The 27007-nt window shown below is 40.2% G+C and overlaps 1 protein-coding gene across 1 annotated transcript; it reads right to left on the bottom strand.

Moving 5' to 3' along the window:
- Positions 1 to 25742, bottom strand: ERICH5 (glutamate rich 5). Its single transcript, XM_010955760.3, has 3 exons — positions 25455 to 25742; positions 7361 to 8380; positions 1 to 5380 (listed from the first exon to the last, which is right to left on the bottom strand). The coding sequence occupies exons 1-3, from the start codon at positions 25510 to 25512 to the stop codon at positions 5268 to 5270; spliced, it is 1191 nt and encodes a 396-aa protein (XP_010954062.2). The 5' UTR covers positions 25513 to 25742; the 3' UTR covers positions 1 to 5267.
- Between the last annotated feature and the right edge of the window lie 1265 nt (positions 25743 to 27007).

Here is a 27007-nt window from a genome sequence, read left to right as displayed (position 1 = left end):
AAAGCTTTCAAACACTTTATTTCTAATAACATACTCAATCAACATTGTAAATATTGAACCAGCAGTACAAAAGAGTTTTATAAAAATTTTGGCCATAGTTTCCGATAGCCAACGATATTCAGTTCTGAGTAAATTATCATGATTATATAAGAATAAAGAGCATTTGTCATCAACAAACATTTAGAGTGCCAAATCTGTACCAGGCCCTACAGGGCACTTTTCCTGCTCTCTAAAGAGCTTACAATCTTTTCTCTCCCATTTGGTCAACAATTAGAAAGTATTAAAAATAACTCTAAATAAAATATTAAGCTCACTCAGTGTTTTTTTTCCCCCTAAGAGATCAAAAAATTATTTATCAGAAGTTGTGGTCAGCTGAGTGCTAAAATACTTGGGTACAGTTACTCTCTCTATAGCACTAATCAATATTTACTAATAGAACAAGTATTATTGGAACATTCTACAACCCATTATCCCCAACAGATTCCAACGAGGGAAATCCAGAAATGCTGTGCTTAGTGGTTCAATAGACTTAGACTTCTATTAATATTTGTGCTTTGGCTAACTTGCTACTGCAACACTAAAATAATAACAATCCCTCACATACGTGAACATGATTTTTTGACTGACTGAATTATGTATAATACTTAGATTTCATCCTTTAAAGTTTATATTTTCTGAAGTTTCTACCATGAACGTGTATTCATTTCATACTAAGAGAAAAATTATTTTAATGATAAAAGAATTCTCCCTTGTAATTATCACCTAAATAATCACTGTGTCACATTCAAGTACTTAGACAAAAGCAGTGGTTTTCCCCCTAAAAAACCCTTTTTAACAAAACTCTGGTATTTAGAAAACTTGAAGCAAATCCATACTAATCCACTGAATAACTATTAGCTGAAATGACTTTTAGTTTGTCCTCACACTGAATTGCTATGAGTGTGAAGGTGGTTGGAAAAGTCACTTTCGGACCTTGTGACTTCCCAGTGAGGTGCTGGGGCTGAAACCCTCCCAGCCCAAAGCCCCTCTACATCAGGATAGCTACTGTTGAAAGCCTCTTTCCTCATCACTGAATAATTTAAGTATTTGGAATCAGGGTCACATGAATCAATTTAATATAAAAAGCATTACTTTTTTCATAAATTTACATGATAGTATGGATGATGTTGCTATAGTTATTTTTACTTTATTAAGAAAAATTTGAAAACTAGCTACATTTTACAAAAAAAAAAAAAAAAAGAGGCAGATTTCAAACCAAAATTATTGTCCCTAACTGGTTTCTCAGAACCCCTTTTCTGGAAACCAGAGAGACTTTCAGATCTCTGTCCCTAGTAGTGGATACAGTGGTGTGTTTATTCATGTCAGTTGCACACTTTTAAAACGAAATGATAATTTAGATTAATATAATATAGACGAGCCCTTCTTCTGCCTTCAAAAGCTGTTAAAGCCTGGCTTTGGTATCTGGAGATGTCTTTTATTACGTGCAGAAATCAATATTATAATCATAAAAATCAATATCACTATAAAGCATAACAATTATGGTACAATTGTAAGCCTGCAATATCTCAAATATTACCCAATACACTTGCTAAATGCTATTTCTGAAGTAAAGCTAAAGGCCTTCAATTTGACTCTACATGGATTAGTACTGCTGAGGAGTTCCCTAACTTTTGTTGATAGTACAAAGAAATGAAAAGAGAAATTCCATACCTGTCAACGGCTCTCTGAGATTACACCGACTCTATTTCTGCAATTAAAACCTTGAGATTACAACCAACCACTCGTTCACTTTATAAACTCTGGGGAGAGAGGCACTGACAAAGTTTTAGATTAAATGATACCTTGTGAGCAAATGGTTTCAACTTTTCACACACAGCCATGCCTTGCTATTAGAGGATCATTCTCCTTCTACCTGACAAATGCATGTGGGCTACATGAATGGCTTTATGATGTCCACATCGCTGGCATTTGTGAAAAAATTCAGAATTGGGTCACCAAGTTAGCTTTATAAAAATGAGATGCTTGTAATGTTAGATGCTCTAACAAGTGATTGTATTTTCCAAAACAGCACAGATTATTTGACCATTGAACACTCTTTGATTAGTTAAATGTAAAAAAAAAATTTTTTTTCCTTCAAAAGCCATTCTTAAGACCAACTGTGGAATACAGCATTTGTTAAGAGTGATGTGGGTGTTTTGATTGCTTAAAGGCTATTAGCTATGTTAGGAGCTCTTACTCCAAAGTTTAAGTGGAAAAAGCAAAGAGGTCACAGGTTGGCCAAACAGTCCTAACCTGTGGGTCCTCCAAGAGACTGGGTACAAAGCACCTCTGGCCAAGAGTTTTGGAATCTGGATTGGAGATTTCCTAGATTTGCAACTGACTCTGTTGGCAAATGCAAACATTCACTTCACTCTGGGGATGCCAGCTGACAAATCGTTTGTTCTCCCAATTAGATACAGAACATATTTTGATCATCTTTTTCTTTTTTCTGCCTCATTGATCATCTTAACAGAACACAAACTGGACTATAAAGTGGCTGTACAGCGCCCTGATGGTAGTTTTCCTATTAATTCATTATAAACAGCTCAAGCCTTTCACCCTGCTCGTGCATTTTGAATCTGGAGGCAAAACTGATGAATTCCTCTGAGTCTGGGGCCTTAGGATCAGAATGCACTTTGCTATGATAAGCCTATCATATCACTTTAAGGCAAAAGAAAAAATCCTAACATAGGAAAGGATGGATTAGTGGTTTTACATGCACTTTTCACAATGGAAGGGCCAAGTAAATTGTCATTTGTGTTTTAAAATGTGGATATATAAGCATACACTTCCATTTTAGCATATCCATACGGCCTGGCATATACCTTATCTTCTTGTGGAAGTCAACACAATAAGCTTTACCATCTTTTCACAGGACTAAAGGATACGGGAGAGACAGCTTCGCTGCCCATTTTATACCTTTCTGTATTTGAGTTTAACTATAGGCATTTATTACTTTAATTTTGTTTTAGAAAATAAATTAGTAGATTATTTTAGATGGCATATTTTAATTTTGGACTATTCAAATATTATGGAACATTTCCACTTTCTTTATGGGTTTTGAATTAAAAACTTACTAATATTATCTAAAAGAATAATAACAATTTCTTAAAAAGTACAGAAAGTATCAGAAATTGATACAGATTTCCAAAATTTTCTGAGAATAAATGATTGTAGTCATTAATGGAAAATAATGGGATTAATAAATAATTTGAAAACTTCTGCCTTATAATTATATAATAATGCTTTTGAGAAGTTCTTTCAAGAATGAGTTCTGAATAGATCTCTTTAGCATGTTAGAGATTTAAAAAAAAAATCCACACAATGACACAGAATGGACCTTTATGCCTACTGAGTAAATCAATTCTACTATTTCAGTACTTGATGCAAAGTACAATTCCACTTTTTAAGATGGTCATTCATATTTTACAGCTCTGACATTTTCTACTTCCTCAACATCTATATAAAAATACCTTTGGTCAGGAAAAACACGTTTAGATGACAAAATGTAGCTTGAAAGATATTATATCAGTTCTGATTTATATAACTTTCTGACCTAAAATTATTGCTGTTTTTGGGACTACACCAAATACATAGCTTGTTACTAAGCTTGAGCAGCCTTGGCATGAAAATGTTAGGGTCATACAAATTCACATTTTAAATATATTATTTTTTAATGAATTAAATGTAAATGGGAATCTTTGGTATTTATTACTCATTAGTTGATTCAATAAATATTTATCAAGCACCTATTATGTTCTATTAGAAGTGCTAAATGCCTGAATTCAAAAGTACATAAAAGTCCTTGCCCCTTTGATAAAATCGTAATCCACTTTCTTTTCGTTGCAGAAAGGACGAGGTCATGTACTCAAGTAACTTCTCTTGTTGTCTACCTCAACTCTTGAAAGTCAGGAACAAAAACTAACATTAAAATCAGAGTAAAGATGATAATTCTTCCCTGTCTCCTATATTCTTAAAATTAATTACATCATCTTAATATTCAGTTTAATATACAAGCTAAAATAAGAGTCTAGTTAGTTCATCTGAGCAGTTCTCTTTAAACTATATATTTACAAATAAGATAAGATAGCAAATGTTCCCAGAATGCAATTCTATCCTGATATTCATAAACAGAAGGCACTCACTGGAGGGCCAGATTGCTATCACTACTATTATTCACGTATAATCATTTACCAAAATCCCTTGGCAACTCTGGAGGAATTCTTGAAAAGTGACTTCTCTATGGTACATCACTTTAACATTAATGAAATACTATAAATGATTTTTAAATCTTGATTTCTTAGCTCCTTTCCACCTCTATTGCCCAATATTAAATCACAGCAATCTAAAGAAAAATAAAATTAAAAAACAGGGCCCAAGGAACAGACTCCATATAGGCAACAATTCTAGGTTTTAATTCTTGCTGTTTGTTGCCTCTGAAATACATGCAAAAGTCAGTTAATTTGCAATGCTTTTAATGTCAGTCAAAAGGATAGTATCAATTAAAACATGTCACAGACTTGTAAAATCAACAGCTGATTCAAGATGGCATGTAAAAAATGTGTAGCCTTTCATGGTGAAAAAGCCTAATCCCGGAGCAGCACCAGAGTCTGCATTTCTATGACATGACATTTGTTAGCATATTTAATACATCATGATCAGTAAGGATCCATGGTAGGAGACAGACTTAAGGTGAGAAGGTAATTAGGTGACATGCTTCTCCAGGATCCTACCAGCTTGAGCTTCTGTGACAGAAAAGAAATACTAGGTGTAGTTTGCCCTGCTGTTGTCAATGATTCTTATTCCACCTGAATTCTAACTGTGTGACTTTATTATCATGAGCTCCCTAAAATTTGCCAACTCCTTTCTCCAGCCACCTAGACCTAAAAGTCTGTATCTTCTTTTCAGGGTCTCATTTCTACACTGAATGGACCAATTGCCACGATGAAGAGAACGCCCTCACACTCCTAAACGAACATACACCCAGTTGATCTTGGCTCTGGCTACTGTAGTTTTGAATGTATCACTATTCTAAGTAGCTAAGACAACTGTTTACAGCTTAGCAGTTTTATGGAATACAATGTAATGAAGAGCATGACAACCACATTCCCTGTATAAAACATGTAGATGTTGAAAGAGAAGGTCTGTAACCACAAGCTTCACTGCGTTTTCCTGTCTCCTCTATTACAACCCACTGTGTCCGTTCACCCTGCCGTCACCACGTCTATCTATGTGGCTCCTGAAAGACCCACAGCTTCTCCTGTTTCCTCTTCTTTTGTTTCAGCCCCTTCACTTACGTTCTCATTCTCCATCTCCGTTTCAACCTTTTCTCCTGTCTCACCTGGAAAAGAAACCAAATGCGTTATTAAGAGATTCTCATTTAGCATGAACAATAAAGTGCCCCACAGCTGGTTTCCAACAGGGCAGCTCTCACACTTTAGGTCTAAACAGTAAGATTGTCTGGTGATGTCGAGAAAGGCAGTCATCCTGGTTCTCTCAGATCCTCCCAGGGGCCGATATCACTTACCACTTCCAAGTCTTGGCATTCTCTTATATAAAATCAGGACGCAGAATTACCCAAGAAATGACAGCAGAACATATTACAAATAGAAAGTTCCATTTATATCTAAATCAAAGGTGGTCTAAGGGTGCCCAGAAACCTGTCTTGTTTGGCCATTATGATGTTTAAAGAAGATAATCATTAAACATTTAAAGACTGCAAACATTTCAAAGTCTGAGCATGGGGGAGGGACAAATTAGGAGTTTGGAATTAACAGATACACATTATTATATATAAGACAGATAAACAACAAGGACCTACTGTATAGCACAGGGAACTATATTCAGTTCCTTGTAATTACATAGAATGGAAAAGAATCTGAAAAAAATATATATGTATATGTTTAGCTGAATCGCTTTGCTGTACACCTGAAACTAACATTGTAAGTCAACTATACTTCAATAAAAATAAAATTTAAAAAAAAAAGAAAAAGAAAAAGGCACTCCTTTAAATTCTAAAGATGAGCTATATGGTAAACTATCAGGGAGAATCAACAAATAAAAATTTTAAAAATAAGAGTAAATAAATAAAAGTCTGGGCATTGTACATACAAATCTGTTTCCCTAAGAAGTCAGTTTGGGCAACATTGGCCCCTATGATTTTGGGTGGAGCTGAGAAGCAGCTGCCTCTTTCGAGAGGACTGTGCTCCTGTTCACCGAGGTCCCCGGGGCTCCCCAGGACGCTGCATGTTTCCCTCACTTCACTCCCTGTCATTGTCCTGGGCTCTCAAGATCTGAGTTTACCTGGTCTTACAAATACATGCTCTCACTTGCTTCCCCCTTGTTGTTCCCAGAGCACCTTCACACACCTTCATTACAGCACTAACCTCAAAAGACTGCGGTATTTTGTTTCAATTCTGTCTTCTTCTCACTAGATTGTGAACCCCCGAGAACAGGGACTACCCCTTACTCCTGCACTGAGCACCTAGCATATGATTAGGTACTTTAAAAAATGCTGCATTAATAAATGAGAGGATTAAGAGAAGGATGAGCGTGTCACTTGATTATACTGCAGGATGAAGCTAAAGTTTACCAAAATGTAAATCCTGCTCCAGAAGAATTTTTTTTAGTATAACTCCAATAAAGAACAGTACAGATACCACTTGTATGCTGGTAAAACACATTTGAAAAACACCACATGCCAAGATATAGTAAATTCTCTCTAGTCTTCTCCTAAAGATAAAAGACTACAGGAAGACAGGAGCAGACTGACAGTAATTTTCTCAGCATAAGACTGGCGCTCTAAGAGCCATCGTATTTGTGTATTGTTCATTAAAAAGTCAGGTCCTCCACTGACCACCTTTACTTTGGATCCTCATACCACGCATGGGGCCTGATGGGGGTGAACTTGGAAAAATTCAGAAATTTAACACGCTTTCAATATTCCATTTTACTCATTGATGAAGCTCTAGGTTAAAAATTTGGACACAGACTATGCTTTAAAACTTTTTTGCTGGAAAGCCAAACGCCTATTTTTCAGGTATGGAAGGTTTTTTGTTTGGGTCAAATGAACTTCAACCACCTGAAACAGATACTTCAGTGACTGTGTGTGTGTGTGTGTGTGGTGTGTGTGTGTGGTGTGTGTGTGTGTGTGTGTGTGTGTGTGTGGTGTGTGTGTGTGTGGGGGGTGTGTGTGTGTGTGTGTGTGTGTGTGTGTGTGTGTGTGTGTGTGTGTGTGTGTGTCTCAGCCACCCTACCCCGAGAGATGACCTCTTAGGGAGCACATCTGAACAACCTGGATCCCGGACAGCATAACTTTTACCTTCGACATGTTGGTCTCCGTCGTCAGTGTGACTTCTCCTGATCCTTTCCACGTTTGCCCCGGTATCTAGAGCTCCTGATGGATGGTCCAGACTTCCAGCTATTCTTTCAGGTTGGATCTGCTCCACGTTTCCTGGACCTTCAGGGGTTTTGTGGAGTGAGTCACTCTCTCCAGCTGTTCCCACAAGCTGACTTCTGTCCAGGACTTCTGCTGTTTCATCCTCTCTGGGAATTGTCTCTAGACATCGTGGCTGCTTATCTTTCCCCAGCGTTCCCTGAAGTTGCTGCTCCTCCCCTGCTCCCTCAAGCTGACTTTCGTCCAAAACTTCCAGAGACGCCTCTTTGGGGATTGTTTCTACAAGCGGCGACTCTTTGTCTTCTCCCAAAGTTCCCTGAAGTTGCTGCTTTTCAGCTGTTTCCACAAGCAGACCTCCTTCCAACATTTCTGGGGATTCTGTCTCCTTGGGAACTGTTTCTGGGAGTTGGGACTGTTCATCCTTTCCCAGAGCTTCTTGAGATGGTGGCTCTCCAGCTGCTTCCAGAGGTGGAATTTCCTCAGCTGTTTCTAGAAGCCCCACCTCTGTGGCAGTTGGTGGATTCTCAGTACCTTCCACTGCTCCGGGGGAGGCCCCCTCTCCCGCTGTCCTCAGAGGTTGACTCTTGGCTTCTGCTCCTACAGGGTCAGCCTCAGCACTTCCTTTAAAAGGCGGAGCCTCTGTCGCTGCTTCCACGTCCTTCTCCTCTTCTGCTTCTGCAATATCATCTTTGCCACCCAGCTGAGGTGGCCCAGACTCCTTCAGTCCCTCTGGGGGCTGAGTTCCTTCTGTGGACCCTGGTGTGTCTGCAGCATCCTCTGCCAGGGGCTGTTCTCCGAGGGGTTTAACACAATTCGCTGTAGACACGGCAGAAACCGTGTGCTCTTCCAGTGGAGGAAGGCTTTCCTTTTGTACCTTGCCATATAAAGTAGATTCTCTCCCCAGTGTACGTGGCTTTGGTTGGACAAAGCAGGACTCACTTTCTTCTGTGGTTGAAAAATACATGTTTGAAGTTACTTTTTCTCACTCATTTGAAAGGAAGAAAAATACAAATTAGTGTTTCGTTTTTATCCTGAGAAAGTATATTGTTCTCAAGAAGTAGATTTAAAAGTTCAAGGCAAGTGAGTACAGAGAGCCACACCTGACCCTAACTCACCCTAAGTTGAGTCTCTTTCATTTTCAGCTCAAATACTTTATCAAAACAAAACAAGACAAAAACCATGAAGGTCCTCCAAAGTCACAGGTTTTTTAAAATTAGGTTTATTTATTTATTTTATATATTCTTTAATGAAGGTACAAGAGATTGAACCCAGGACCTCGTGCATGCTAAGCACGTGCTCTACCACTGAGCTATACCCTCCTCCCAACAGTTTTCTTTCCCTGTTTGTTCCTTGAGCACCTTCTCATGGCTCCTGTCCCATATTCTAATTTAGTATGTTTTGTTTCCTCATGTTCTTTCCTCTGTCCCTCCCTCTCTCCTCCTTAGGCTGGGTAGATTTCACCGTGTGTGGTCCCTGGGCGGCTAGAGAGGTCTTACCTTCCCCTTCAAGCCGAGTGGCTCTCAGTGAGAGGAAAGGGCCCCATGACAGAGAAGCTCCATTAGGTAAAGACTGAGATGTCTGGGAGAGGAAGTGGCAGGGACAGGCCAGCCTGAGTTTCCTTTCTTCTGGGGGCCCCAGTGGGAAGGGAAATCAAGAGAGAGTTGGGAAACACGCATTTTAATTCTGGCTCCTCCTCCAACTGTGTGACCTTGGGAACTTAGCTTCCAACAATTATGTCTGTGAAATGGCAGCGAATCCGGCCCACCTATGTCAGTTGCAGGGGCACCATGTCACATTAAACAATGAATGCAGGAGTGCTCTGGACAGTTTAAGAAAGCAACATGGCCACATGTTTAGACTCTTTGAGCCAGTGATCTGACTTCTGGGAATTTATCCTAAAAGCATAAACATTAGGAAAATGCTTTGTGGGGAAAGTACAGTAGCCCAGTATTCTTTATAACAGCTAAATCTTGAAAACAGTGTAAAAGTCTAATAATTTGGGGAAAAGATCAATAGTCTGCTGGCTGGAATATTACTGTACCATGAAAAAAGATGATTATGAAGACCCTATGCTAAAATTTAAAAAAAGTATTATATATTTTATATCATATTATATCAAATAAATTATATTAATAGTTTATTATTATTATTTTTATAGTATTAATATAAAGATAAACATTAAATATTATATAGTTTAAAAATCAGCACTCACAGTTGGGTAAATCAAATAAAACAATGCATAAAAAGTATGTATTAGCACAGGGTCCGTTGTGCAATTAAGTTCCCAACAAGTTAGCTATCAGTTTTACATACAGCGTTGATTACAAGAGTGTTGATTATTGAAAGTGATGGAGGAAAAACAGAGGGGAAAATACCGGAAGAAAATTAAGCAACATGTTCAAATGGGCCTCTAGGTGATGTATTTCCTCTTCTACCTTTTTTTCCCCAAAGATAGTTTTTCTTCTTTTCTTGTTCTTTTTTCCCTAAGTTACCCTGATCCAATTATATATGCATATAGTTTAATGCTTCTCTAATGTAAGTTAAGATACACAACCAAGCCTCGGGTCTCCTCTCCCATTTCCCTTTCTCTAGGGTCAAATATTTCCATTCTTCTAGCTGTTTTGGAGACATATTTTTTCTATATCTCTGAGTGAAGTGCTACTTCATGATTTTTCAGTTTGGGCATTTTTAATTAACTACTGCTAAGGAAAATAAAGACTTAGCTCTTTTTTCCTCCACCTCCATCCCCCTTCACCCTCTCCCATCACACATTCACATCTCCTTTCAATTCAGCAATTGCATATTAGTAATGAAGTTTTAAAAAAAATTTTAGAGTTGTATCTTATATATATGCATCTATTTTTATATATACTTTTTATTGAAGTATAGTCACAATTTACAATATTGTGTCAATTAGTAATGATTTAAAATAGTAAATATGTTATTTGGGTTATATCAATATTCAGTTATATGTACATATAACACACATGTCTACTGTGAAGAGCTGAGCTGTGTAGGAAACTGGTACTTTGTAAACAATGTTTTGTTTTTCCCTGAGTTAGTAATTGTCATGGGTCTTCACTTCCTTAGTTTCTGTATTCTCATTCATTCAATACACTACCATTGTTGCTCTTTTTAATACATTTCTTCATATCAAATAGTCTCCCACCCTACTTCCAGGACTGGGTTTGAATCCCCCAGTGGAGAGGAATTAGAGCCTGAAGCTGTGGAAGCAGAGTTCAGGGAGGGTTTTATGAGACACAGGGCACAGCTGCAGGCCCCAGGGTCCACAGGACAGAACTGGGAGGAGGGCTATCCTTTACCTCCCACTCCAGCCTCATCATGTACCACGTCTTCAAATTAATAGCACACGAGGCAGCTTAACAAAAGTGATTTCTCAGGTCTGTAAAGAAATTCATATGACAAGATAATTCATTTAGATACCACAAAAAAGGATGTTTAGGTGATGGTTGCCTTAGGGAATTGACAAGGAAATGTATTATTACACTAATCATAGATATCTGCCAAATTATATTTTCTGGTAAAATAGTTATTACAGTGATCAGTACTGTCAGTTAAATGAGATGAATGATTTTCATCCAGCTGTGCCAGCTGTGGGTGTGTTCTAATGGCACCATTTTTCTAGAGCAGAAAGCTATGAGGGAAAAAATGTGCTGACGTTCCCAAACCATAGCCACTCAATTTTATATTTTGAAAAATACATTATACTAAAAAATATATATATATTATGCTATCAGTCTAAGTCAAGTTTTTCCCCCAAAAAAGCTTTGTAAAAATGTATTTATCCACAAATGGTGTTTTAAGTGTCCAAGGGATCTGTCCACTTTTGCCATAACTAGAATGTTTATGCCCGTGATCACAGTATCAATTTTCATTCTGATATACTTCTGCTAATCTTGCTGGTATACCTGAAGTAGAAAAATGTCCTTAATATATAATATTTTAATACTGCAACCTGAAAATAGTGAACCAAGCTGGGAAATATGACAAAAGAATGTCACTGTCTATAAAATTTTTGTGGGGTAACCCCCCAAAAGCTAAAACATCTTTAAAATTAGAGAAAATGCTAAAAGTGTAGTGACTCACTCGTTTTGTAATTCATGTCAATTAACTGCACTCTGAGTGTCGAAATACATGTATTTTGGAGGTAATAGCATCTTATTGATCACTCAAAATTTTCTTTTCTCTTACACGATAAAGAGGGTGCTCTAAAAGGAAGGACAGAGATCTAATGACCTTGAAAATGACACCTCTAATGTAGTGGGTGTGAATCCTGGTTCCTCCACTCACTCGCCTTGTTAAGCCTCTTTGTGTCTCAGTTGCATCATCTGCAGAGTGGGGAGAGGACCAGAGCACTGCTGTGAGGATCACATGAGTTAGTACCTGGAAAGCACCAGCAAACGACTGGGACCCACTGAGTGTAATCAAGTTAGCCTTCGCGAGTGGGACACTCCACTTGACGGCCCTAAAGAGGAAGAGGCTGTGGTGGACACAAAGAAAAGGAAGAAAATTCCATTCATTCTATTACTGGTACTTTTCTCTGAGCCTATTCAGAGAAGAAGAACGATCAGAGTAAATAAGTGAAAAGGGTTGGGAAACAAACAGTTGTTTCAAACCATCTCTCAGAGAACACAACAATCAAGTCTACGGTGCCCACAAACTTCCTTCCTCCCTCCTCGGAATGCTTTTATCCCTAGCAGCTAAAGGAAGTACAAGATTTGGATCCATTTGGCCTCCTTCCTCTTCGGCTGGAGCAGGGCATTCCAGACTGTTCTGATGTTGAGTGTGAATCTTGATCCCACCACTTACTGAACTGTGCAATCTAGACAAGTTACCAACCTCCCTGGACCTCAGTGTCCTTATCTATAAAATGGGGATATTATCTTTGTGTTTCAGGCTGGTTAGGATAACTGATACTTCTGAGGCGCTGTGTGTAGTTACCCGACATGGTGGGTGCCGTGAGAAGGTGCTCAGTAAACAGGGACAGGGATGCAGAGCTGCGCTCTTCAGGTTTCTGGCTGCAGGGGGGTGTTCTGCTGAAGGGGCCGGGGAGGCGTGAACTCCAGCCTGTGCGCACCAGCAAGGCTGCGTGCATCAACGGTGGGGGTTTCTCTTCTAATTTCACAAAGGTCCTCTGTGGGCTGGCATGGCCCTGTCAACAAATTATAGCTAATTTAGCGACAGAAAGAAAGAACTGCAGCATTCAAGAGCTTGCATAAACAGTCCCCTAAACACCATAAAGTTGTCACTGTTGACCTATAAAATTCTGTTGTTACCGTAAGTTTTAAATCCTGACTGTTGACAGATAATGGAGTCGTTGACAGATAATGGAGTCGTAGTCAGAGTGTCAGCCATGATTTGACCAGACTTGACTCGTATTAATAAACGTTACCACTAACATGGATGGACCTAGAGAGTATCATATTAAGTAAAGTAAGCCAGACAAAGATAAGTATCATATGATATTACTTATATGTGGAATCTAAAAAAAAATGTAAATTTTATTTACAAACCAGAAACAGACTCAAGAACACAGAAAACAAACTATGGTTACCAAAGGGCAAGGTGAGGGGAGGGATAAATTAGGAGTTTGGAATTAGCAGATACACATTACAACATATAAAATAGATAAACAACAAGGACCTACCGTATAGCACAGGCAACTATATTCAGTTTCTTCTAATTAGCTATAATGGAAAAGAATCTGAAGTATTTATATATGTATAACTGAATCTCTTTGCTATACACCTGAGACTAATATTGCGAATCAACTACACTTCAATAAATAATAAAATTTATAAAAAGGCCACTGCTAGTTTTTATATAAATAAATACGTTTCATTTTGTGTGTTGGCTTTAATTTCATTGATTCATCAAGCATTATCAAGCACTGCTATTTGCCAGCTCTGGGCTGAGCACAAGGGTTACGGCAGTTCACAAGGAAGACCTGATCCTTGCCATCCTAGAGATTACTGTCCACGGGGAAATTCAATAGCAGCTACTTCCCTTACAAAGCCCCACTTGGTATCTGTGCGTGACCTCTGACCCAAGGATCTCCACACTGTCCACGTGGCTTCGTGACTCCCCAACATACCTCCTTGAGGGAGAAGGCGGCATTACACCATGTCTTCCAGTACTCTAACTTGAAAAGAAGTGAGATCTTTTGTCCACAAACAGGAGACATCCTATGCCTAATCTGTATTATTATGTAATAAATACTGTGGGCACATGCATTGCATTGCTGCCACATCTGAAAGTTGTTAAAGGATGTGTCTGTTTTCTGAACCTTACATTTTATCAAATCATACACGGCTCTGGGCCGAATCCTTTGGTGCTCATTATCTCTCTGGATTCTATTGTAAGTTGATCCATGCACAAATTTGTTGTGACAGCTGAACTAACAGAACCCTTGTTGCAAGCACCGTTGTGATGGGCACAAAAAGAAATTAAATACTGGGCAACATTACAGAAGGGATTAGAACCAGAGCTAACATACCTGACATTCACATTATGGTGGAAGCTTTTCTACTCAGTTCATTACCCTAATCAAAAATGAAAAGTTTCTACCCAGCAAGGAGAAAAACTTGAGGTCACTCTTTTCCTATTTCACGGCTGGGACATACCAGTCATCCCAAAGACCTCACTGGCTTGTCTGCTGGATTTTCTAGAGAAGCAACGAGAAAGGGGATCCTGGTATTTTCCCTTGCTGCCAACATTTCTAGGTTCGGGCAGCTTTTGAGCTTTGGGAACCAGGGATGTAGCATGAGTCAGCTCCAGGGCAAAAGTCCACTCACCTTCTTCTCATTTGCTATCTTTGCTTTCTCCTCAACTCCATTCCATCATTTATTTAGCCACAACAACAAATATTTGTGGGGCTAATCGTGGTGCTATTCAAGATGCTTTTGCCCTTTTCCCTCATCAAAGTATGCAAAAATTCTGTCCTCGTGTGCTGTGGCAAAATGCTAATCCCCAAGGGTGCTTTCTATCAGTCAATACACGTTCTTTTGTTGTTGTTGTTAGTGGAAGTACAGGGAATTGAATCCAGGACCTTGTGTATGCTAAGCATGCACCCTACCACTGAGCTATACCCTCCCCCTTATCTGTCAATAGATTTAAAAAGGCACTCATTCCGAGGAGAAGTGAACTTAAGCGATATCCCATGTACCTGAAGTATGAAACCATTAGTCAAAAAAATCCTACAGAGGGCAAATAAAAATCAGACAAGCCACTTTCCATTTTTTAGTAGATCTACCTGAATTTACACATCTAAAATTAGTTTTGACATCACAAGGAAACTCAATAAAGTTTGAAGGTATATCTCATTTTGAACGTTAACTATAGTAAAACAAGAACCTGTAGGTGGGAAGATACTCTGGAACACTTGATGAGCACACATGGAGACAGGGGCTTCTGCCTGGGGAGAGGCTGACATTTAAGAGCTATAGAGCCAGTCATCAAGCCATGGCAAATAGTCACCTCCTTCGGATATGACTTTCCAATTCCATTTTCTTTGGTTCCTATTAGACTTCTATGATATAAACTCTTTTTTTTAAAGAAGCTATTGCATAAAACATCACTTTTGGAATTATCCACAGTATCTGCTACTTAAAAAGACAAGTTTCATTGATTGATGGCCATGATTGGCACATGTGGGCCCAACATTTGGACAGGAATCCAGTCTACAAAACCAAAGACATCTCAATGAACCAGGAAGAAGACAGAGAAAGTGAAGATTATGTCTCTGACATGTACAAACAGTGACACTTCCCCAGCCTAAGCAGGCAGCGCCCACAATGTTTCACTAGGAATAAAACAACATTTACTGAGGCGCTGTGCCTGGAGCTTTATAGGGATTGTCTCATTCAATCTTCCCAGTAACTCCACGAGGTAAATCCATTATTGTCCCCATTATGCAGCTGAGGAGACATGGCACAGGAAGGCCAAGGCCCTTTACCTAGGAGGGGCGCATAGGTGAGAGCAGCAGAGCTCAGATTTGAGCCCAAGGAAGTGAGATTGTACCCTGAAGACTTAGGTGCTTTAGGGCAAACTGTGGTCCCAGAACCTCCACCATCAGTATCACTTGGGAGTTTTTGGGGGGTTTTGTTTTAGTGCTGACTCACGGGCCCCTACCCTAGATCCACTGAACCAAAAATCGGTATTTTTAATGAGCTCCCCAGATGGCTAGGTTACCCGTGGCAGCATTCTGGGGTTATCGGGGAAAGGCATAAAGGAATCAGGAGAAACTAAAATGGACGACAAGCACCTGGAACTGATGGGCGCGAGTGTTCCTTATTCTCCACAGGCGGTGCTGCCCACCTTGGAACACGGGGCGTGGTCTCTGTCCTGGGGCTGGCCCGCCACGGGCAGCAGCACAAGCGATGAGGGGAGTATATTGCTTCAGCAATGAGGCAAGGGCCAGAGCTGGTCTCAGGCAGCTCCATACCGGGGAGCAAGATTTTCTCAAGATTTTCTGCATTTCACAGAACTGATGGGGTTTGCTAAGCCTCTACCTTGGCTCGGTCAGGACAAAGAGATCTTCAAATTTCTCATCTGAAGTGGAGGTTAATACTTGCTGCCCTTGCACTCTAAGAGTTGTGGGCAGGGGGCTATGTCGATGCTCACATAGGGGCTGTTCTCCCGGCTTAGCCGCTGGGTCTGTGCCTGACTCTGTCAGGATACAAAGTTGCCTACAGCCAAGAGCAGGTGTCTGTGCTAGAAAAGGGATATTCCCATCAGCAGTTAGCAAATCTGTGGCTGGGACGGAATACTTAAATTTTGCAACAGAGCAGCTGTAGTCACATAAGATATTTGGACCTCAAGCCTGGGTGGTTAGTGCAGCCTGAGAGCCCCCACTTCTAGAAAGACCGATGGGCAAACCAAGGAGGATTGTGACCCCAGGTCTTTCGCTGACTGCTGTTACTCCTCTCTCAGGTTAGGGGACCACCTGCAATTCAGATGACTTTGCTTCCATGGTTAGTACTGCTCACATAAAGGGAAGCGGGGGATTTTTTTCCCCAGAATGAAAAGCCACTTGTAATAAAGCAGAAGTCTTCCTCCCACAGGCCTATGCACACTGAGGCCAGCACGGGGCTTCTGGCACAGACACTTGAAAATTGAGTTGAACGAACCCCTCTTCTTCATAAAGCAGAGCATACAAAGAGCATTCTTTCATTATAGGAGAAGCATGTTTGGCCACGGATGATGGAAATGATTAAACTGGAAGATATCAATAAGATTAGAGAATAAAACAAACATGTACTCTCAACCTCGTCAAGCTTCAGAGTCTGCAGGAAGAGGATTAGAGAAGTTGAGGAAGCAGTGACAAGTCACGTTCAGAACATGTACCCTTCGAACATCGTGGTGGTGAGAAGGGTACTTTGCCTCGGTGGTCTTCCTCCCTCAAACCCGCAACCCCAGTTCCATCATCAGAAAAACATCAGACAAGTGTCAATTGAGGGACAGTCTACAAAATATCTGACCAGTACTCCTCAAAATTGTCAAGGTCATCAAAAAGCCTAAGAAACTGTCACAGTCAAGAGGAGTCTAAGGAGACATGACCATGGCTGCTAAATATAATGTGCTCGATGGAATCCTGGAACAGAAATAGGACATTAGAGAAAGACTAGGGAAATCTAAACAAAGTACAGACCTTGGTTAATAATAATGTATCTAACTTGGTTCATTACTTGTGACCAGTGTACCCTACTAATGTAAGATGTTAATGACAAGGGAAAGTGGGTGTGGAGTATATGGGAACTTTCTGTACTATCTTAATTCTCCTGTAAATTTAAAACTATTATTAAGTCTATTTTTTAAAAATTATAGTAGGACAAGTACAAGAGCAAGTAACCTAGCAAAATAAGCTCTAGACACCTTAGAAAAACTGGTTCATAAACTTCAGCCATTCACATAACCACTTTTGATTTTTGAATATTTCTGTACCACTTGTGCTATTACCGACAGTATTTTTTGTCACTTTCCTTTAACAAATTTACTAAAAAGAAAAAAACAAGCAGGAAGTCAACAAATTCAGAGATCTAGAACTTGATTTTGAGGAAAAAACTCAAAATTTGATCTTGGAAAAGCAATAAAGAGAAATTAAGATTTACTACAATTGATATTAATGACAGATGATTTTTATTGAGGATTTATTTACTGGACAAGATTCTAGGCCAGAGGTCAGCAAGTTTTTTCTGTAAAGGGACAGATAATAAATATTTCAGCTTTGCCAGGCAATAGGGCCACTATTGCAATTACTCAACTCTGGCATCTGTCGTTGTAGTGAGAAAGCAGCCTTAGACAATGTGGAAGTGAACAGGCACATCTGTGTTCCAATAAAACTTTATTTACAAAAACAGGTAGTGGGCTGGATTTGGCCAGCAGGCCTGTTTGCCGACCCCTGTTGTAGGTAATATTTAGGCTATACTTCAGCTACACTATATGTATTAACTCATTTATTCCTCAGAACAACTCTCCGAAATAAGAGCTATTGTTAATCTTATTTTACAGTGACGTCACTGAGGCCTAAAGAGGCTGAGTGGCTTAAAGTCACACAACTAACAAATGACCCTGAACCAGGATTTGAACCCAGACAATGTACCTCCAGATCCACATTTTAAATCAGAACTCTATACTGTCTCTCAGCATGTTGAAATTCTCTCTCATGTGTGCCCTCACTCACTCTCTCTCTCTCTCTCTCTCTCTCTCACACACACACACACACACATACACTAATTCAAGGTATACAGGTAATTATAGCCTTTCATAATCATCTAGTCTGTAGAAGTGACCCCAGGGCAAACAAAGGAAATTAGCCAAAAAGAAATATGTGGTTCCTATCAGTCCTAGGAAAATGGAAAAGGGTAAGAAGATGTAGGGGGAAAAGTTCCTTATCATTTCCAACAACCGTGAGAAAGAGAGAAGCAATGAGCGTGCTTTGGGGAGAACAATTCAACGATGCCTGGCTGAAGGCAGATGTTACTTCTCAGTAAGAGTACTAAGATTAAAGGCAACAGAGCAGATGGAATGTCTAGACCTGGGCTTCTGACCTCACTCGTATCACAGAATCCACGGAATACGGTGTTTGTGCAGCACGTGGGGAAGACTGGAGGAAGCTGCACCAGAGGGCTCAGGCCGTCCAGACCCTGCTCGCCTGCCCTAGAGGCTGGGGAGGATGCTGGCACCCTGGACCCCATTCTCACTGGCTGGGAGGCTCTGACACACACAACACAAACATATTTCTGTCACCCAGAACAGACTAGAGCAGCATTAGCAGGGCAAGGCTGAGCAGACAGATGAGTCAGGGCAGTCTGCAAAGTGCGCAATGTTCTCCTCCCGCAGGGACCCTTCAGGACTAGGGTTTTGTTTTTTTTTAAATTGAGGTATATAGTCAGTTTACAATGCTGTGTCAATTTCTGGTGTACAGCACAATTCTTCAGTCATACATGAATATACATATATTCATTTTCATATTCTTTTTCGCTGTGAGCTACTACAAGATATTGAATATAGTTTCCTGTGCTATACAGTATAAACTTGCTTATTTATTTTATATATACCCATCAGTATCTGCAAATCTTGAACTATTAGTTTATCCCTTTCTACTCCCTCCCCCTTGGCAACCACAAGTTTGTATTCTATGCCTGTGAGTGTGTTTTTGTTTTATATATAAGTTCATTTGTCTTTCTTTTTTTCAATTCCACATGAGTGATACCGTATGGTATTTTTTTTTTCTCTTTCTGGCTTACTTCACTTAGAATGACACTTTCCAGGGACATCTATGTTGCTGCTGCAAATGGCATTATTTTATCATTTTTTATGGCTGAGTAGTATCCCATTGTATAAATATAACCACATCTTCTTTATCCAGTCATCTGTAGATGGACATTTAGGTTGCTTCCATGTCTTGGCTATTGTAAATAGTGCTGCTATGAACATTAGGGTGCAGGCGTCTTTTTGAATTAGGGTTCCCTCTGGATATATGCCCAGGAGTGGGATTGCTGAGTCATATGGTAAGTCTATTTTTAGTCTTCTGAGGAATCTCCATACTGTTTTCCACAATGGCTCCACCAAACTACATTCCCACCAGCAGTGTAGGAGGGTTCCCTTTTCTCCACACCCTCTCCAGCATTTGTCATTTATGGCCTTTTGAATGATGGCCATTCTGACTGGTGTGAGGTGATACCTCATTGTAGGACTAGATTTTAAAGAAAAACTGCTTGCTGAAGAGAGCAGGAAGGGCCCTTTCACTGAGTATAAAGACAAAAACACTACAGGCTGGAAGAAGTCCTCAAGGGAGTGTTCTGGTGAAGGGAGCAGGCAATTAACTGATGGACCAAAAATTCCTGGATTGGATGGCACATCCTTATGACTACAGGGAAAGGAAGCAGAGGGCCAGGGCCTTTCTTTTAGTGGAGAGGAGGGAGCTCAGTCACTGACCCTCAGCAGGGGAGGACCTGGGGGAGCGGTATCCCAAACAGCCACAAAGAAGCCGCCAAGGCTGAGTACTTTCTAGATATGCACACTCACTTGGAGAGCTATATTCTGATATTTTGCTTTAAAAAAACAGAATCATTACCTGTACTACTAACACACCAGGATTCGAAGTCTGGCCAAGTTTGATGTTTTTTTAAAATCAGTTTTGGTGAGCCTTTCAGTAACCCTCACAAGTATTAGGTTTTTATTTTAAGTTTGATGTTGTTAAACATCAACCCAGAAGTGAAATGGTATGCGTGAGCTGGAACGTGTGGCAACCTCACAGAAGCATGATTTCACAGAACACAATAAAGCTCTGTTTTGCCGTGTTGATCTTTTCCTGCATGACTAGGAGAGTCTTCACAACCCAACACTGTCTTCTCAAGCCCATCTTGGCCAGTGTTACCTTCCAGTCTCTGTTATTCCATGGGTCCCGCTTCCCACACCCCCTCTGCTTTTCTAAGTAGTCCTCTCTTCCCCCTGACTCCCCATCTCTGTCAGTCCGATCATTCCCCCAACCACCCGTTCAACAGATACAGACTGTATTTCTCCTGTGTGGAGGCCACGTGATGGGTTCTGGCAGAATCAGGATGAGACCCAGATGGAACTGGGGTCTGTGAACAGAGCAGGAGCTTCGGAGGTACACACATTGCACTTAAGCCCCAGCTCCGTCACCAAGCTGTAGTTTTCTAGCTGCATTTAATGAAACTAATGTCTGCTTTATAAGGCTCTTATGGGGATTAAATGAGATTATGAACTAATGTACCTAGAACCAAGTGGGTGCCCCTACCTTGTCCCCTGGTTTCTGCTCCATGTCCATTTTTTAATGTGGCTGTACTAATGTCAAAAGACTTTAATTTTAGAAAAAGATATATTGTGTTGTTAATGAGAGTGAAAATTGCTACAACCATCATGGAAGGAATTTAGGCAGTCATCTATTAAAATTATAAATGTGCGTACCCTTGGACCTAGTAACGCCTTTCTGGTAAATGGTCCTACAAGTCATGCTTGCAGCATTCAAAATGATATATGTGTAAAGGAATTCACTGCAGCCTCATTTGCAATGGAAAAGACTGGAAACAAATCAGGTGTCCTTCAATAGGGACCTGGTTAAATAAATCACACAATGGATTCTTAAGCAAGGATAAAGAGGAAAAAAGAAGCTCTCTATATTATAGAGAGATTATACAAAGAGCTCCATATTTTTAGGTGAAAAAACAAGGTGAAGAATAATGGGTATAATACACTATAGTTTATGAATAAAGATGGGAGAGCAAAATACTATTTATAATGTATAAAGGAAAAAACCCTAATAAAAGTACCCACGGCTGGGACTGAAACTAAGCAGATGATGGAGCTGGAATGGGAGGTGTTACTTTTCACTGCATGCATTTTCCAAATAATTTGCAATTTTTGGAACCAGGTATACAGGAACCAGGTTCGATTTTTGGAACCAGCTTATATTCCATTATAATTAGCTAGGTGTAATAATCAGAGCTACCACAAAGACTTACTGAGCATTCTCTGTGTGCCAAACTCTACAAGGGACACATAGACACACAAGACTCAGTCCAGAGAATTCTAGCACTTGAAATAAAAAAAAAAATCCCATTTATATAATATCTGTTTGCAAGAAAAGCGTATAAACTTCATTTTAATGTTAATGATGCTTGTTCTTCAGTTACAAAGGAGGAGTGTTTGTCTACTTAGGACAAATGTTACTGTGTGAAAACATTGGTGGAAGACTGTAGGTGTTTCCACAGTATAAAGAACAATTCACGTAACTGTGAAATTCAAGCCTCATCCTGTTACCTAGGCAGTGTGGACTCCAAGCAGCTAGTGAGAGTTCAGATAAGAACAAACACATGATTACAGCTGTCAGAAGAAATGTACACATTAACCTAGCAATGCATTAATCAATAATCACCATCTGTTTACTTTGTCCATGTTGGGGCTTAAGCTATAAAAATCTCAGGAAGAAGTCTGCCAGAAACGGATGGCATTTATATCAGGAAAGAGTGGAGAAGTGATCACACCTATAAGCCGGGGGCTGGTAGCACAGGAGGACGGTTAGGATGCCAAAGGTTGGGAAACATTGGGATCCATTAATGTCTGTGAAATCAACAAAATCTTTATGGTCAGGTTCATCAGCTCCTCAGAGCACTGAAAAGAATACAAATTGTGCTAATATGTAGAACTTGCTCCCACAGACATAAGAAATTCCAAACTCAAACTGTCTAATTGTCCTTTTAAGAAGAAAAGCCTCTTTCCTCACACATTTCAGGGCGTTCAGTAAAAATCAATGTATGACTACCATGTACCAGGCCCTGTTATGCACTTTTGAGTAGCACTGGATAATTATTCACACCAGAGGCCAGTCCCCACTCTGTCCCCATCCCCTCCCTCCACATCTCTTTCCCCAGTGGGTCATCTTTGGAGGTGATGGAAAGCAGCTCAGTGGGATTCAGTGTCTGATGGGTCAGAGCAAACATCTCTGTGATCAACAGAATGGACTATTCCTACTGGCTCCCTAACCAGTAGCAGCTATCTGATTCAATGGAGCCCAGAAAACAAGCACTTCTATATCTTAGTGTTACAGGATTTTAGAGCTGTAAGAGATCTCAGGGGCAACCTAGTCCAGCCAATTATTTTATGAGTCTTTTGCTTGGAGGCTAATACTGCATCATGTATAACAGTTCTTAAACCAGTTACAGAATATTGTTAGGCGGAACTGCCCAAACACAAATCCAGTCTATAGGCTAGCTGATGTATTTTAGCTGCAACTGATGGAGTTCTAAGGTTGATATTGCGAATTTAAAAGAATCTCTTATGATAGGAAGATTTGTATCTCCACAGGAAGGCACTGGAAACTTCTCCACATCTATGTACCTGATGGAAATATCTTTAAGGTTAAATGTTTTCCAAATATTCCTAGTTTAAACTTGGAAGCAAATATAAACTTCATATTTTTCTGACTCTTATTTAAGGATAAATAAATATTTATTTTAATATTGATCAGATTTATATTAGTAAAATATATGCATGTATTACATGTTATAATATTTATTTGATGTTTTATTTAGGTGTTATAATAAACTATATTATAATATTAAATTACATTTGTTAAATTATAAGTACTTTATCATCCTTTATTTTATTTCTTTTGTTGTTTACATAGTGAATGACCACACACCTTATGGGGATCCAGAGTGGTTTGAGGCAAAAACAGATTTCAACCCAGTTATCAAAAACTGGTTTAAGGAGGAAAAGAACAGATAAGAGGTCAAGTTCTAGAATGAGAGTACCTGAGTTCAAAGCCCAGTTTTGACTCTTAAGGAATCCTGAAACCTTGGGCAAATTATTTACTCTTCTCTGTAAAGTGGGGTAATCACAATACTTAGTCAAAGCATTGTTATGAAGATTAAATGAAGTAATTTATTCAACAATCATGTGCCAAACATTGTTAAGCACTGGGGGTACAGTGAGTAAATGCCTGTATGGAACATTCAATAAACTTGGACTATTTGTATCCGAAAGCATATACATACAGGCTTAGGGTTGTACATAGGGTGTAAAGAAATTCTGAGCTACAGAAACAGGAGTGAATTATTTATGGGGCCTCCAAGACCACGGAGTTGAAATGCTGATGAACATACAGTAGTATCCAATTACAAGAGAGTACTATCTAATTGAGGATCAGAAGCAAAGTACACCTGTTGATTGATTTAATATGTGTGTTGAGCAATTTATGCAGCATATTAATTAATTTTCTATGCACTAAAACTGGTTGTCAGGCAGTTTAACATTTTTTTGAGAATAACATCCGTGAAAACTTAGAACAGCAATGAAAGCGTGAATAAAAAATGAAAGGGCATGACTCATGTGGATGGTTATTTATATTGGTGATAGAATGTTATTTAAAACAAGGTCATTCATTACTTTCTGCGAGGATTAAAAACTTCCTTCTACCCACTGGATACTTTTGCTCCTCCCCAAGAGTAACATTCCCTGCAGCCAGAGTTTTTCATCAGTTAAAAAACCTACAATGATGATTTAGTGCTCTGCTTTTTAAACCACGATGCTACTCCTCGGACATCTGGGAGCATAGCAGGGGCTAATCGAAACCAAAATAATATGGTATATCTTTCTGAAGCACCAGTTTTCCATACTGAAACCAACAAGGATTTATCACGGAACAGAATGCAAAACCCACGTGATTTCATAAAATAAAATATAAAACATCAAAGATATTGCTCCTTGCAGTGGCCTCCTGAAAGCAGGTTTGGGGGACAGAGGCTTTTGTCTCTTGAGGAAAAAGGTCAGCAAGCTTTGAACATTTGGAATGGATTTTTCCATCTTTGTACCTTGTTGTCAGTGACCAGGGGTTTGGAATCACCTTTATGTATGGCTTTACATATTTGGCTCAGTTCCAAACTTTTTATTGCTTTCTGTTATCTATGAAGTTATAAATAAATATCATACACTACAAAAGTGACTGCGACACAACCTGGTTTTGACTAGACAGTGCCTGAACTTTGAAACCCCATTCCTGAGAATCCTGTGCTCCTTACTACAAAATCAGAGAGGAAGACCTTTCTGTGTTGCTGAAATAACACAAGGTGCTAAAAGACTTGTGAAAATGAATTAACCAGAGTATAAAATTTCCCAAAAAGTTAGTCTTGATGAAGACGGTAAATTAACTTGAAAGAATTTTCTTAAACTTCAGAGCTTTGTCCAAAACACCAGCCATTCGAAATTTAAGAAGTGAGTCGGCTCTAAAACCCAGTCATTCTCTAGTTGAATAATCTGCCTTCATTCTTTTCACAGCACTTCTCACTGTCAGAAACTTACTATAATCATTTGTTTAACTTTTGTTTGTCTTTTTGTTTTGTCTTTCCTACTCTCAAATCCAAAAGTAGCGTCACTTGTATTTTCACTATTTACCCAAGAGCCTGGCTATTATATAGCAAAAGCTCAAAATAATGTGTTTAGTTTCTGTTTAAGATTCAGTAAAGACCACTTTTTATCACATGCATATTTTTCAAGAACTGCTTAAGCCAAGGATAGACAATGTGAATCTAACCTCTTCAAAAGCACAGGAACCTATTAGATGGGAGTGAATGCCCATCCGCATAGTAATCTGAAATTTCTTACGTTTAAGAGATTAACAGCACCTGTCGCAAGGACAGGACATTCCGCATTTGCTAAAGAGAACGCTGCAGCTCCGCGTCAGAGATTTTAGGCCAACTCCCCGCGCTCACCTGGGCAGCAGGGTCCCCGCACCGCCGGGCTCGCGAGTGGGGCAGGAGCGCACGGGGACCGCCGCGCCCTAGGGCACAGCTGCGCTGCTTCAGATTCCGGAGGGAGTCGCGCTCCCTTAGGGTTCCATTCGCATCCTGAGGGAGGAGCCGCCCCCTTCCGGGCGGAGGAGGGGCACGAGCCGCACCTGTCGGACCCCCGGGAGCCACCCACGCCAGCCCGAGGCCCGGGACGGGGGTTGAGGGGAGCCGGGTTCTCTACTCACCGCTGTGGAGCCTGTTGCTGTCGCTGGCTTTGTTGAGGGAGCTGCTGGAGCAGCCCATCGCGGGCAGGAGGGCGCCTGGCGAGAGAGTGCGGCCACTTGTCCCAGCCCCTCGCGGGCGTCAGTCCCCGAGTCCGGATCCGCGCAAACCGCTCCGGCAACAGAAGTTCTTTCAACTCCGCGCGGCAGGCTCCCGCGGCCGCAGCGCGCAAGCGCAAAGCGCAGCGCACGGTGAGGATGCGCAACTGGAGCGCAAAGGGAGCAGCACGCAGGCGGAAGGACCCAGGGAGGGGACAGCGAGGACGCAGAAGGGGACAAGGAAGGAGCCAGGTCGGGAGAAGGTGGAGGGAGTGTTAAAGGCAGAGGGGGAAAGGCCTCTGAAGCCGGGATAGGGATGATGTCAGGGAGAGAGGGCGAAGAGCTGGGAGGGCTCATGTGAACCATCACTAAATAGCTGGGGAGGGGAGGAGGTAACTGTAGCCAGTGGCTATTCATTAGTAGACTAGATTTGCGATGACAGCCTTCTTACATAACTGCAGTCTGTTGCCACAAGGAAGTTTAACGTTGATATGCTGTTAAATCCACTCTCTATTCAAATTTGGTCAGTTGTCCAATCCAGAAACACGCATTGGGTTTAGTTGTGCTTCTGCCTTTAGTGACCTTGACTTTTTTTTTTTTTAGAGAACAGATCATCTACTTTCTAGAACGTTTCTCAGTTGGAGTTTGTCTGATGTTTCCTCATGATTGTATTCAGGCGATGCAGTTTTGGCTGGAATACTCAGATGTTTTGTTGTCTGTGGATTCATATTAAGGGGCATATGATGTCAATTTGGCCTCCTATTGGTGATGTTAACTTTGACCAGTTAAGGTAGTGTCCGCCAGGTTTCTCCACTGAAAAGTTACTATTTTACCTTAGTAATTTATGAGGAGAGACTTTAAGTATCCTGTATCTCATTAAATTTTTATCTGTTAATTTTAGCATACAGTAATTTCTTGCTTGGATCAATTACTAAGTACTATGATGGTTATCAAATGGTGGTTTTTCTAATTTCCTAATTTCTACATTATTCTATCTATGTTTATTACTGGCATTCTATTGTAAGGGAGCACTCCCCCCCCCCATTTATTATTCATTTATTTATAGCAACAAATACTCAGGAGTTCTTACATTATTCATTGGGTTCCGTCATCATGTGTTAGTTTGCCAGGGCTGCCATAACAAAGTACCAGACTGGGTGACTTCGACAACAGAAATCTATTTCCTCAGTTCTGAGGCTGGAAGTCTGAGATCAAGGTATGAGCAGGGCTGGTTTCTTCTGAAGGCCTTTCTCCTTGACTGGTAGATGGCAGTGTTCTCCGTGTACCTTCACATGGTCTTCTTTCCATGTGTCTCTGTGTCCTAATCTTCTTATAAGGACACCAGTCATATTGAATTGACATCATTTTACCTTAATTACCTCTTTAAAGGCCCTATCTCCAAAAACAGCCTCATATGGGCTTTAACATATGAATCTGGAGGGGACACGATTTGGCTCATAACATCATCATTATTTTGA

Source organism: Camelus bactrianus, chromosome 25 (genome assembly GCF_048773025.1).
Source record: "Camelus bactrianus isolate YW-2024 breed Bactrian camel chromosome 25, ASM4877302v1, whole genome shotgun sequence".
Taxonomy (NCBI): domain Eukaryota; kingdom Metazoa; phylum Chordata; class Mammalia; order Artiodactyla; family Camelidae; genus Camelus; species Camelus bactrianus.
This window is presented reverse-complemented; position numbering and strand designations above follow the sequence as displayed.